The sequence below is a fragment of the Salmo trutta genome, chromosome 1 (genome assembly GCF_901001165.1).
Source record: "Salmo trutta chromosome 1, fSalTru1.1, whole genome shotgun sequence".
NCBI classification, from domain to species: Eukaryota; Metazoa; Chordata; class Actinopteri; order Salmoniformes; family Salmonidae; genus Salmo; species Salmo trutta.
The window spans coordinates 76,713,620-76,728,334 of NC_042957.1; the positions used below are offsets into that span (position 1 = coordinate 76,713,620).

Genomic DNA, 14,715 nt, shown 5'->3' on the forward strand with positions numbered 1-14,715 from the left:
TAGTTGCTAGTTGTTTAACTAAATGTGATGTTAATTGTTTAACTAAATGTGATGTTAGTTGTTTAACTAAATCTAGTTGCTCGTTGTTTAACTAAATCTAGTTGCTCGTTGTTTAACTAAAGGTGCTGCTTGAGTGTTGCCTGTATATGGTTTGTGACACATGTATTTGATACATGTCTTAACTCATGGGCGTGGGGAGGTGTACCCCTTTCTGGACAATGAAGTAATTTCTGGAGGTAACATAGTTTTATTTTATTATTTCATTATTGTTTATGCTCTTGACAAATTCATAAAGCCGAAATGCTGGAAACTGGCTTCTGTTTCTGTTTTTAGATAAAATGCTATATGTCCCTGATCCCTGTCTTAGCATTACTCAGAACGAGTTATTTATATTTTCAGGTAATTTAATTGTATATTCTAGAGCGGCTCCATATCCTCTATTCTACATGTTCTTAGATCTGACACATGCTGAACAGATAACTGTCTCCTCCTGAGGCCAGCTTTCAGCAGCTTGCCCAGGCTAGAAATGATCTATCTACAGTAGACCACAGAGTAGACCACAGAGTAGACCTGGTATGGCTGGTTAACCTCCATTATCATGGTGTCTGATGGAGACTCCAGCCTTCTCAGTTCCATCCACAAAGAAGCATCATCCCTCCAGCTAAATGTCAGGTCTTCCCCGGTGCTAACCTTGCCCGACCCCTGAGGAATTCTGCTGCTTGAGGCCTACAGTAGGCTTGAGTTTTGTTTTTATTTAACACTTATTTTACCAGGTAAGTTGACAGAGAACACATTCTCGTTTAAAGCAACGACCTGGGGAATAGTTACCAGGGAGAGGATGGATGAGCTTGGTACGATTAGGTGGCCTTGATGGTACCCTGGGTCTCAACCCCGCTCTGTGCAACTGGGTCCTGGACTTCCTGACGGGCCGCCCCCAGGTGGTGAGGGATGGTAACAACATCTCCACCCCGCTGATCCTCAACACTGGGGCCCCACAAGGGTGTGTTCTCAGCCCTCTCCTGTACTCCCTGTTCACCCATGACTGCATGGCCATGCATGCCTCCAACTCAATCATCAAGTTTGCAGACAACACTACAGTGGTAGGCTTGATTACCAACAACGACGAGACGGCCTACAGGGAAGAGGTGAGGGCCCTCGGAGTGTGGTGTCAGGAAAATAACCTCACACTCAATGTCAACAAAACAAAGGAGATGATTGTGGACTTCAGGAAACAGCAGAGGGAGCAGCCCCCTATCCACATCGATGGGACAGTAGTGGAGAAGGTGGACATTTTTAAGTTCCTCGGCGTACACATCACGGACAAACTGAAATGGTCCACCCACACAGACAGAGTGGTGAAGAAGGCGCAGCAGCGCCTCTTCAACCTCAGGAGGCTGAAGAAATTTGGCTTGTCACCAAAAACACTCACAAACTTTTACAGATGCACAATCGAGAGCATCCTGTCGGGCTTTATCACCGCCTGGTACGGCAACTGCACCGCCCACAACCATAAGGCTCTCCAGAGGGTAGTGAGGTCTGCACAACGCATCACCGGGGGCAAACTACCTGCCCTCCAGGACACCTACACCACCCGATGTCACAGGAAGGCCAAAAAGATAATCAAGGACAACAACCTCCCGATCCACTGCCTGTTCACCCCGCTATCATCCAGAAGGTGAGGTCAGTACAGGTGCATCAATGCTGGGACCGAGAGACTGAAAAACAGCTTCTATCTCAAGGCCATCAGACTGTTAAACAGCCATCACTAACACTGAGTGGCTGCTGCCAACATACTGACTCAACCCAACTCTAGCCACTTTAATAATGGAAAAATGTATGTAATAAATGTATCACTAGCCACTTTAAACAATGCCACTTTATATAATGTTTACATACACTACATCGCTCATCTCATATGTATATACTATACTCTATACCATCTTGCCTATGTCGTTCGGGCATCACTCATTCATATATTTGTATGTACATATTCTTATTCATTCCTTAACACTTGTGTGTATAAGGTAGTTGTTGTGAAGTTGTTAGGCTAGATTACTTGTTAGATATTACTGCATGGTCGGAACTAGAAGCATAAGCATTTCGCTACACTCGCATTAACATCTGCTAACCATGTGTATATGACAAAAAAGTTTTGATTTGATTTGACATACTGTAACACAACAGAGGTACCAGACAGGCAGGTCACGCCAGCAAACAGTCATGGTAGTTGTGGGAGTGAGAACACAGAAAAATATTAGCAAGGGAACTGCCTTGACTGGTGGACACACACTCTGTCTCCTCCGTTTTTACATTCGGTGTGTGTGTGTGTGTTTATTTTTTAAATTTAATTTATTTAACCTTTCTTTAACTAGGCAAGTGAGTCTTATTTACAACGGACTCCCAATCACGGACGGATGTGATACAGCCTGGGTGTGTGTGTGTGTGTGTGTGTGTGTGTGTGTGTGTGTGTGTGTGTGTGTGTGTGTGTGTGTGTGTCTGTGTGTGTGTGTGTGTGTGTGTGTGTGTGCAGCATTTTCAATGCTCAGATCATTTCAAAGAACTTCCTCTATTTACAGAGGCCTGATAAGCTTTCCTGTAACCTTCTATTTATGTTTAAATTAATAAAAATCTGTTGAAATAATGTGTGTTCCGTAGGTGGGAAGCTGAGTTTAATCAGCGATGGGGATGGCAACACACTGGAAAGAAGAAGAAAAAATCTGAATAACTTTCCAACTTAAGGACAATGTTGAGTACCATATTTAAAGTCCTATAAGCTCATTTGGCAAAGCCCCCAACCCCGAGCCCACAGCCTCCAAGCCCCAGCCCCCAGCCCCCAACCCCCAGCCCTCAACCCTCAGCCCTCAACCCTCAGCCCTCAATCCTCAGCCCCCAGCCCCCAGCCCTCAGACCTCAGCCCTCAGCCCCCAGCCCTCAGCCCTCAACCCTCAGCCCCCAGCCCTCAACCCTCAGCCCCCAGCCCTCAACCCTCAGCCCCCAACCCTCAGCCCCCAGCCCTCAGCCCCCAGCCCTCAGCCCCCAACCCTCAGCCCTCAACCCTCAGCCCCCAACCCTCAGCCCCCAGCCCTCAGCCCCCAACCCTCAGCCCTCAACCCTCAGCCCCCAACCCTCAGCCCTCAACCCTCAGCCCTCAACCCTCAGCCCCCAGCCCTCAGCCCCCAACCCTCAGCCCTCAACCCTCAGCCCCCAACCCTCAGCCCCCAGCCCTCAGCCCCCAGCCCTCAGCCCCCAACCCTCAGCCCTCAACCCTCAGCCCCCAACCCTCAGCCCCCAACCCTCAGCCCTCAACCCTCAGCCCTCAGCCCTTAGCCCTCAGCCCCCAGCCCTCAACCCTCAGCCCCCAACCCTCAGCCCCCAACCCTCAGCCCTCAACCCTCAGCCCTCAGCCCTCAGCCCCCAGCCCTCAACCCTCAGCCCCCAACCCTCAGCCCCCAACCCTCAGCCCTCAACCCTCAGCCCTCAGCCCCCAGCCCTCAACCCTCAGCCCCCAACCCTCAGCCCCCAACCCTCAGCCCCCAACCCTCAGCCCTCAACCCTCAGCCCCCAACCCTCAGCCCCCAGCCCTCAGCCCCCAGCCCTCAGCCCCCAACCCTCAGCCCTCAACCCTCAGCCCCCAACCCTCAGCCCCCAACCCTCAGCCCTCAACCCTCAGCCCTCAGCCCTTAGCCCTCAGCCCCCAGCCCTCAACCCTCAGCCCCCAACCCTCAGCCCCCAACCCTCAGCCCTCAACCCTCAGCCCTCAGCCCCCAGCCCTCAACCCTCAGCCCCCAACCCTCAGCCCCCAACCCTCAGCCCTCAACCCTCAGCCCTCAGCCCTCAGCCCCCAGCCCTCAACCCTCAGCCCCCAACCCTCAGCCCCCAACCCTCAGCCCCCAACCCTCAGCCCCCAGCCCTCAGCCCCCAGCCCTCAGCCCCCAACCCTCAGCCCTCAACCCTCAGCCCCCAGCCCCCAACCCTCAGCCCCCAACCCTCAGCCCTCAACCCTCAGCCCTCAGCCCTTAGCCCTCAGCCCCCAGCCCTCAAACCTCAGCCCTCCCTCAGCCCTTAGCCCAACCCTGGCATGGCTTCCATTAAAGACATGCAGTATGCATTTTGGACTGAACGGTTAAAAGACAAAGAACAAAAGAGGAGATTTGCCTCATGGAAAATGTGTTCCAGTAGGCGTGGCCATGACACATGTATGGATCTGTTGGATATCCTGAACTCATGATGATGATGATGATGATGTACATCCCAGATGAATGATATGTACTGTACATAGATACACTGTGCACTCTAATCTTCATCCACATATACAATAGGTATTTATTTCAGACGTTGACAGAAATTTATGAAAATAGTTATGTCCTGCTTATCAATGTGGTATGCCTGGGTTATGAATGTGGTATCATGTGGACCTTGGTACCCATCAAGTGTGGGCCTAGGTACCCATCAAGTGTGAACCTAGGTACCCATCAAGTGTGGACCTAGGTACCCATCAAGTGTGGGCCTAGGTACCCATCAAGTGTGGACCTAGGTACCCATCAAGTAAGGGCCTTGGTACCCATCAAGTGTGGACCTAGGTACCCATCAAGTGTGGGCCTAGGTACCCATCAAGTGTGGACCTAGGTACCCATCAAGTAAGGGCCTTGGTACCCATCAAGTGTGGGCCTAGGTACCCATCAAGTATGGGCCTAGGTACCCATCAAGTGTGGGCCTAGGTACCCATCAAGTGTGAACCTAGGTACCCATCAAGTGTGGACCTAGGTACCCATCAAGTGTGGGCCTAGGTACCCATCAAGTGTGGACCTAGGTACCCATCAAGTAAGGGCCTTGGTACCCATCAAATGTGGGCCTAGGTACCCATCAAGTATGGGCCTAGGTACCCATCAAGTGTGGGCCTAGGTACCCATCAAGTGTGGGCCTAGGTACCCATCAAGTATGGGCCTAGGTACCCATCAAGTGTGGACCTAGGTACCCATCAAGTGTGGGCCTAGGTACCCATCAAGTGTGGACCTAGGTACCATTAAGTGTGGGCCTAGGTACCCATCAAGTATGGGCCTAGGTACCCATCAAGTGTGGGCCTAGGTACCCATCAAGTGTGGGCCTAGGTACCCATCAAGTATGGGCCTAGGTACCCATCAAGTGTGGACCTAGGTACCCATCAAGTGTGGGCCTAGGTACCCATCAAGTGTGGGCCTAGGTACCCATCAAGTATGGGCCTAGGTACCCATCAAGTGTGGGCCTAGGTACCCATCAAGTGTGGGCCTAGGTACCCATCAAGTATGGGCCTAGGTACCCATCAAGTGTGGACCTAGGTACCCATCAAGTGTGGGCCTAGGTACCCATCAAGTGTGGACCTAGGTACCATTAAGTGTGGGCCTAGGTACCCATCAAGTATGGGCCTAGGTACCCATCAAGTGTGGGCCTAGGTACCCATCAAGTGTGGGCCTAGGTATCCATCAAGTATGGGCCTAGGTACCCATCAAGTATGGGCCTAGGTACCCATCAAGTGTGGGCCTAGGTACCCATCAAGTGTGGGCCTAGGTACCCATCAAGTGTGGGCCTAGGTACCCATCAAGTGTGGACCTAGGTACCCATCAAGTGTGGGCCTAGGTACCCATCAAGTGTGGGCCTAGGTACCCATCAAGTGTGGGCCTAGGTACCCATCAAGTGTGGACCTAGGTACCCATCAAGTGTGGGCCTAGGTACCCATCAAGTGTGGACCTAGGTACCCATCAAGTGTGGACCTAGGTACCCATCAAGTGTGGGCCTAGGTACCCATCAAGTATGGGCCTAGGTACCCATCAAGTGTGGGCCTAGGTACCCATCAAGTAAGGGCCTTGGTACCCATCAAGTGTGGGCCTAGGTACCCATCAAGTGTGGACCTAGGTACCCATCAAGTGTGGACCTAGGTACCCATCACGTGTGGGCCTAGGTACCCATCAAGCATGGACCTTGGTACCCATCAAGTATGGGCCTAGGTACCCATCAAGTAAGGGCCTTGGTACCCATCAAGTGTGGGCCTAGGTACCCATCAAGTGTGGGCCTTGGTACCCATCAAGTATGGGCCTAGGTACCCATCAAGTAAGGGCCTTGGTACCCATCAAGTGTGGGCCTAGGTACCCATCAAGTGTGGGCCTAGTTACCCATCAAGTGAAGCATGACCTGCTGATTTTAAATATAATGGATGTTGGAATAACTCCATGACATCAACAGCTTTAATTGAACTGTTGAATATTCGCTTTATAAGGAGTGTGGTAGGAGTCACTCAAACACTAGCTTGTCTGTTGTAATCGTGTAAAACTCGATTGTAACAGTCATCTTAAAAAGTAATAGTATAATCCCAGTTATTAAATCTGTGGCTGCACTCCTCAAACAGGAAGGAATCTCAAAGTACATTATTCACTTTGAGATTCCTTCCTGTTTAAGGAGTGCAGCCATACAGCTGTAATAACTGTGATTCCTTCCTGTTAAAGGAGAGCAGCCATACAGCTGTAATGACTGAGATTCCTTCCTGTTTAAGGAGTGCAGCCATACAGCTGTAATAACTGAGATTCCTTCCTGTTTAAGGAGTTCAGCCATACAGCTGTAATAACTGAGATTCCTTCCTGTTTAAGGAGTGCAGCCATACAGCTGTAATAACTGAGATTCCTTCCTGTTTAAGGAGTGCAGCCATACAGCTGTAATAACTGGCGTTAGGAAGAGTTGAATAGGAGGGCTGTGAGCTAATACATGTTGTTAATTCAACGAGGACGACTTGTTGGGAACACTTTCTATTACATGACACTTTTTCCCTCATATTAGTGGCTGTCACATGACTTTTCTGGCAGGCTGAAGAACTGTCTGCACACCCAGGATCTACAAGGATAAAATACTGAAACTTGACCAATAGAAAGGTGAGTTGGAGGGACTTGGTTCAACCATCCACCATGACAAAAACAATGAAAATTTGGTGGGTGTTGTGTTCTCCCTGTTAGGCTAATTCACCTGCCAATCACTTATCATTCCTCCAGTGTATAACCCAGGGATTGTACATTTAAATGTTAAAACCCCCTCGGGAAGTGAACATTCCAATCCCAAACCCTGCTGGTCCTAGACAATGGGCCTACTGGTCCTAGACAATGGGCCTACTGGTCCTAGACAATGGGCCTACTGGTCCTAGACAATGGGCCTGCTGGTCCTAGACAATGGGCCTGCTGGTCCTAGACAATGGGCCTACTGGTCCTAGACAATGGGCCTACTGGTCCTAGACAATGGGCCTGCTGGTCCTAGACAATGGGCCTGCTGGTCCTAGACAATGGGCCTGCTGGTCCTAGACAATGGGCCTACTGGTCCTAGACAATGGGCCTACTGGTCCTAGACAATGGGCCTGCTGGTCCTAGACAATGGGCCTACTGGTCCTAGACAATGGGCCTACTGGTCCTAGACAATGGGCCTGCTGGTCCTAGACAATGGGCCTGCTGGTCCTAGACAATGGGCCTACTGGTCCTAGACAATGGGCCTGCTGGTCCTAGACAATGGGCCTACTGGTCCTAGACAATGGGCCTGCTGGTCCTAGACAATGGGCCTACTGGTCCTAGACAATGGGCCTACTGGTCCTAGACAATGGGCCTACTGGTCCTAGACAATGGGCCTACTGGTCCTAGACAATGGGCCTGCTGGTCCTAGACAATGGGCCTGCTGGTCCTAGACAATGGGCCTACTGGTCCTAGACAATGGGCCTGCTGGTCCTAGACAATGGGCCTGCTGGTGTTAGACAATGGGCCTACTGGTCCTAGACAATGGGCCTGCTGGTCCTAGACAATGGGCTTGCTGGTCCTAGACAATGGGCCTGCTGGTCCTAGACAATGGGCCTACTGGTTCTAGACAATGGGCCTACTGGTCCTAGACAATGGGCCTGCTGGTCCTAGACAATGGGCTTGCTGGTCCTAGACAATGGGCCTGCTGGTCCTAGACAATGGGCCTACTGGTTCTAGACAATGGGCCTGCTGGTCCTAGACAATGGGCCTGCTGGTCCTAGACAATGGGCCTGCTGGTCCTAGACAATGGGCCTACTGGTCCTAGACAATGGGCCTACTGGTCCTAGACAATGGGCCTACTGGTCCTAGACAATGGGCCTACTGGTCCTAGACAATGGGCCTGCTGGTCCTAGACAATGGGCCTGCTGGTCCTAGACAATGGGCCTGCTGGTCCTAGACAATGGGCCTACTGGTCCTAGACAATGGGCCTACTGGTGTTAGACAATGGGCCTGCTGGTCCTAGACAATGGGCCTGCTGGTCCTAGACAATGGGCCTGCTGGTCCTAGACAATGGGCCTGCTGGTGTTAGACAATGTCAGTGGTCTGGCTGGATTAACAGGGATTAGGGCATGGCTATTCTCATTGGTTCAGCCATCAATCATCAGTCACGTGATTCATTTAAAACCCAGAAGATTGGACATTTACATTTTAAAACCCATGTGCCTTGTCTTCTGAGGGAGTTACAGTAACATCCCAATCCCATTTCGTGCTAGTCCTAGACAATGTATGCATCCCAAATGGCACCCTATTCCCTACATAGTGCACTATGGCACTACGGGCCTTGTTCAAAAGTAGGGCACTATATAGGGAATAGGTTGCCGTTTAATGCCAATGGGCCTGATGAATGAACAAGGATTAGGATTGGGATTAGCCTTGTCAGCACATATGTTACTGACACCCCCAGCGCACAACCCCCACTCAGATTAACACGGCATGGCCTTTCGTACCAGATTAGGATTAGGCCATTTAAACAATGGCAAGGACAAAAGAGGTGGAAGACAAAGCCCACAGCACTAGGACACTGTTGTATTACTGTAACACTTGAAACTGTGTTCCTTTACCAGAGGGGGATGCATTTCTCTGTGTGAGAGAGTGAATGATCATATCAGCCTCTCCTTGAAGAATTATTATGATGGATTGTAATGAATGTACAATTTGGTAGGGGGTGATACATTTTACGTTAGGGTAAATCAAGTCTGACACGTTAAAGTGAAAATTGCAAACTTTATTTAGAAGCCACTTTAAACCTTGAATACAAGTTCTCAGCAACAAAAAAGTTAGCAAATTATGATCCTACATCTGTGTAAAGCTGCACAGTGGCTCTTAAAGGGATGAAAACCGCAATAGAGCAGTCCTCAAAAGGTCAACAATGACAAGTACTTGAATGTGTCGATGAGCATCTACCAAAGCACTCAAGTGTTCCCCTTGCAGAATACTGTACATTGACCCAGCGATTACTTTATTCTGAGGTATTTGGTGACATCATGGTCATGATGTATAATAGTTGTATGAGGATGTTTTTTCTTTTTTTGTCACGTTGACAATGTCCAGGGATGTTCCACTCAAAATACAAACTCTGAACCATATCAGAGGTCCCCAGTATATTGATCTGTCTCTGCCTGTTATTAGTCAGCCACACACTACAAACCTTGTCAAGTCCTAAAGCACTGACAGACTACAGGACATACTCCTGAAGACCACTGATCTCTCTCTCATTTCCTCTGTCTTCTTTATTACTTACTCTAAATCTGCTTCTTACCTAGTCCTTACCATACCATGACACCAACACTACCTTACCTGGTCCTTACCGTGTCATGACACCAACACTACCTTACCTGGTCCTTACCATACCATGACACCAACACTACCTTACCTGGTCCTTACCGTGCCATGACACCAACACTACCTTACCTGGTCCTTACCGTGCCATGACACCAACACTACCTTACCTGGTCCTTACCATACCATGACACCAACACTACCTTACCTGGTCCTTACCGTGCCATGACACCAACACTACCTTACCTGGTCCTTACCGTGTCATGACACCAACACTACCTTACCTGGTCCTTACCGTGCCATGACACCAACACTACCTTACCTGGTCCTTACCGTGCCATGACACCAACACTACCTTACCTGGTCCTTACCGTGTGTCATGACTGTCCTGATCAGGTCAGGGTACAGGAGACCACCACCCTACAGATTATCTCCCAAACCCCCAACAGAGGAGGAGAGATCTAGGGGTCTGAAGATGTGGGGGTTTTATGACACCTCATGCCCATAATACAGAGAAATTCCTTTGTCCTAACAATGGAGAACTGGCCTCAGAACATTAAACATGCAATAAAGGGACTTTGGAACAATGGTTTCCGTCAGCCACAATGGTGGTTATGACGAAAAGTGGAATATTAAAATGTATGTAACTTTTGTATTTGTTTTTAAAGGTTAAGAGATGACGTTATTATGAAAACATTGTACCTTTAAGAGTTTTCCCAGTATATGCCTGATGTTTATACATTGTACGCTGTTTGGAAAATATCCAAATCAAACAGAATGTTGTGATAAAGATGAAATGTGAAGTTAGTGTCTAAAATCGGATTTTTAGCCAAATCTAAGCCTTGCCCCCTTTACTTGGTCCGCCCAGAGAATTGCCCTAAAGGCTGTTACACCCACTTCTGACCCGAGGGTATAAGACAGGAGAGTGAAGAATTAAGATAGAAGACTATTGACCCCAAGCTGCAGCTAAGGTCTAACAAAGTCGACGAACCCCAAAACGAAACACAAGGTTGAAGACAAAGAAATATTTTTCTACACGAGCTACGGACGAGTAGCTGTGTCTAAGCGGGTGAATTCAAGCCGAACCACCCAGCCTCCACTCTCCATTGAATCGTGGTATCGACACCATTCGAGCCGAAGCTGTGAGCTCTGAGCTACAGAGCTGTCTGTCCTCAGAAGACCCCTTTCCGATCAAGGGTGAGGATCAGACCACTTAGCCAAGAAGGACACTGACATCGTGAGGACAACCAGAGAGTTGCGCCGGAGAACTGCGGCATTTAGAAGCCTAAACGACCCACGCGGAGCTTCCCACCTGAGAACTCCAACACGTAATTACATCATTATATTCTGACCCATAAGAGCGGCAGTTCGGGGCGAGGCTAGTGAAATAAGCATGGCTGACAAATGAACCCAAATGTATATTTCTCTCGTGTACTTCCTTTATTTCTCTCTCTTTAAAATCCCCATTTTGGGTAACAAGCGCCATAGTGTGTTGGCCCGTTGTACTAAGTCCTAATCAATAGCTAGACTGTGTTTTGTGTATGTGCATTTTTATCATCATTTTAGCTTGCTAGTAAATAAATAATCAACTAAGATTGGTGTGGTAAATTCAGTGGTAAAGCCCGGGTCCGTGCAGATTCCCGGATTATACGACTTTCAGATTATGAGACTGTAGAGGAAATTGATTAATTTAGCGACTCTTGTAATCGATATTCTGATATCCTTTGAGTTAATTTGGGAAATAGAAACTCAATCAAAACAATGTTCCCATGGTGCCCCAGGTTAATGAGTTAATAATTGCTTGATTCATTGCTTAATTCATTTAATCACGTAATTATAAACCGTTAATCATTCGATGAGCAACAGTCGTCACATTAACTAATACAACGTCACGACATATGGTGCCCCCTGTGAGGAATCTAAGATAGGACTAGGCCGCACTGTTGTGTTATTCCATATCAATTGTGTAGCAATATATATACATTCCATTAATAGCTATAGGCAGGACTAGTGCGGGAGAGAAGTGTGTGTGTGTCGTTCCATTTGACCCAGATACTGGTCGGGAGAGAACGACCCCTGTTGTATATCTGACCAAAGCCAGTGTGAAGGGGGTCTACTGAATGCTACGAGCTAGGGCATATGTACCAGCCGATGCAGGCATTCTGAGAAATAATACTAGTTGGGCCTAACGTAGTGTTATTTCTGTCGATCGCTTTCAGGAGTGATCTGACTCGGTCATAAGTAATTCCTAGAGCAGAGGACATATGAGCCAGCCATTACGGAAATTAGAGTAGATATATTCGTTTGACCGAAGCGAAGTTATTATCTCTCTACCTCTCGCGTTGGGTAACGGGGAGAGGTTAAGGGTTGAACGTGAGACGTCACCAAGTAAACCCGTTCCCTTGTTGGAGGGAACATCCCTTGTGCGGCGAGGGGGAAACCCCGCGCAAGGAAAGCTAAGCATTGCGCCAGATGCTAAGCTAACAAAGGGGAGCCGCCATTTTTGTTTTCCTCTTTGTTCATAGTGAATTCCCGCGTTAGACGGGAATCCTGTGTGATCTCAGCTTGGGCTATCCGTAACCTCTGGCGAAGAATCGCCAGTCATTTTTCGTGAAATAAGTCAGGTTACGCTGTAGGATATCAAACCAGTCTTAACTGATTAGATATCATTGTCTTGTTCAATTTTATACATACATTAAATTGATACACTACCTCTCCAGGTTGGTTATGGGAATAATACACACACGAATGTACCATAACCAATGAGACATGGTTAAACTGTTCCACGTTAACTTAGATATAGCAACTATTTCAGGTTAATTAAAGCTAATTCCTTTAGCCTATACGGGGTTGACTAATCATTCAAATTGATTAATAGATTAAAGCTGTTTTACCAGCTTAATGGTGTTTAGGTAGACTTTTTAACAGTTTTGTAAAATTCTATTTTCACTGGTACCCTGTCGATTTTAGCTTGTGTTAACAGTGACCTCCGGTGGTGAAGAATCACCAGTAATTATTTTTAAATAATTCAGGTTATGCTGTACGATATCTAACCAGTCTCAACTGATTGGATATCATTGTCTCGTTCAATTTAAATATACATTAAATTGCTACACTACCGCCCAGGTTGGTTATTGGAATAATACGCAAACTAATGTGTACTAACCAATGAGACATAGTTAAACTTTTCAACGTTAACTTAGAGAAAGCAACTCTTTCAGGTGAATTAAAATTAAAATTCCCAAATAGCCGATACAGGTTAGATTTATCATTAAAATCGATTTAATCAATTAAACCTGTTTTGGCAAGTTCAGTAATAACCAACTCACATTACTGACCCAGTCTTGATGATTCACTGACGTTTACAAACTGAGTTAAATCGTGTTTGCAGCCTCCAACTAAAAACCCCAAACATTACGTAAATTGAAATAACTGACAATCATAATAATGAGCAATCAATCAGATGGGTTTCCACCCATTTCCCCTCTAATCAGTGGACCTTCACCCACGGAAAGATTGATCGCGGACCTCAGCAACGATGCAAATCCTAACTATGCCGAGGGGCTGAAAATGTTAGATTTCAATGCCATAAGCGAGAAAAATGCAGACATTGCGACAGACGCTCTTCAAAATAGACCATCAGGCGGAGGCCTTGTGAAGGTTCTCTCCAGTTTAGCCCTCAACTATGCCCACCAGCAGAGATGGACAGTGCACCAGTACCTCAGTGCCCAGCAGAGGCACGAGCAGGAAGCTGGGGAGTTCAAGGTACAGGTGGAGAGAACCAGGGAGCTGGCATCGAAGCCGAAAAAGATAAGCTACTGCTAGCTGAGGAACTGTGTGTGAGAACAGATAAATTGGAAGATCTGTCTAACACTTATAACAAAGAACGCGAACAAACTCTTGACCAAGTCCGTATTCTAAAAGAACAACTCGGTTTAGCCAAAACTAAATACGATGAAGTCCACGCGAAACTAGATGAATCGGAAGAGCTAGTTAGAAAACGGGGCGAGCAAATTGATGCCCTACAAACGATTGTGAATGAAACCACTCAAAGCAATAATGCTCTATTCCAAAAGTTGCAGACCAAAGACGATCAGTTAATGAACACAATGACCAAGTTGGAGGACAAAACAGCAGAACTCATTGAAGTCGCTGATTTAATGAAGGATGAGAAAGACCAGGTGAGAAAGTTGGAAAATGTGACCTCTAAACAAAAGGAGGACATCGCATCACTGGATCTCTCATTCCACACTCGCGACCTCTCCCTGCAAACCATGACAGATAAGTATGAGGCCGAGCGAAAAAAGGGCGACACCTACGTGTCGAAAATAAACACCCTCAACTCCCAGGTGGACTCTGCGATGCAGCATAACACCACCCTTAGGTATCATCTGGAGGAACTCCAGAACAGTCACGCGTTAGCGCGGGACAACCAAACCAAGCAACCTAGCTCACATCCGGAGCTAAGAGAACGAGGGAATGTAGATGACAGGAGATTTCAGCCTCTTTCTCTTGGCCATTCGGCCCACAGTGAATTGGGGCCTCCTCGCCAACACAACCACAGCTTGACTTTTCCTCTTGGCCTCTCGGCCCACAATTCTCCACGGGAGAGTGCAGATGCTCCCCGCGCACTTGGCGGGGATCGCCTTGACAAAATCGTCAAAAACTTCCGCCTCTTCGACCCCGTTCCGGGAAAGCCAAACGACACTGAGACATTCTTAGTAGACATAGAGGACGTCTTGGATGGCTACCCAAACGCTACGAATGCAGACAGGCTCTATCTTTTGAAGCGAACGTCCAACAGACACGTGACAAGGTTCATCCGTCTACAAGAGCAACACGTGCAAAACGACTATGCTAAACTTGCCACGGTTTTGAAAATAGAATTCAGTGGTTCTGCGACTCGCAAACACGATAGTTCGTTGGCTAACAATATCAGACAAGCTCGAAATGAACACCCACAAGCCTACTATCACCGGCTTCGTTCAGCTTACTTTGGCATGCTCACTGAAACAGGAATGGAAGACCTATTACCGTTCAAACAACTTTTTCTGTCAAACATGTCTCCCAACTTCATTAACTACTTGGGCCCTACTGCCCACGTCGGGTTGTCAATCTCGACGCTCCGAGAGCTGGC

The 14,715-nt window shown here is 47.9% G+C and overlaps 1 protein-coding gene across 1 annotated transcript; it reads left to right on the forward strand.

Moving 5' to 3' along the window:
* The first annotated feature begins 2,640 nt into the window (after positions 1–2,640).
* On the forward strand, positions 2,641–4,066 carry LOC115198921 (vegetative cell wall protein gp1-like). Its single transcript, XM_029761382.1, has 3 exons — positions 2,641–2,651; positions 2,950–3,928; positions 4,007–4,066. Exons 1-3 carry the CDS (start codon positions 2,641–2,643, stop codon positions 4,064–4,066), a joined length of 1,050 nt encoding a protein of 349 aa, XP_029617242.1.
* The last annotated feature ends 10,649 nt before the right edge of the window (positions 4,067–14,715 follow it).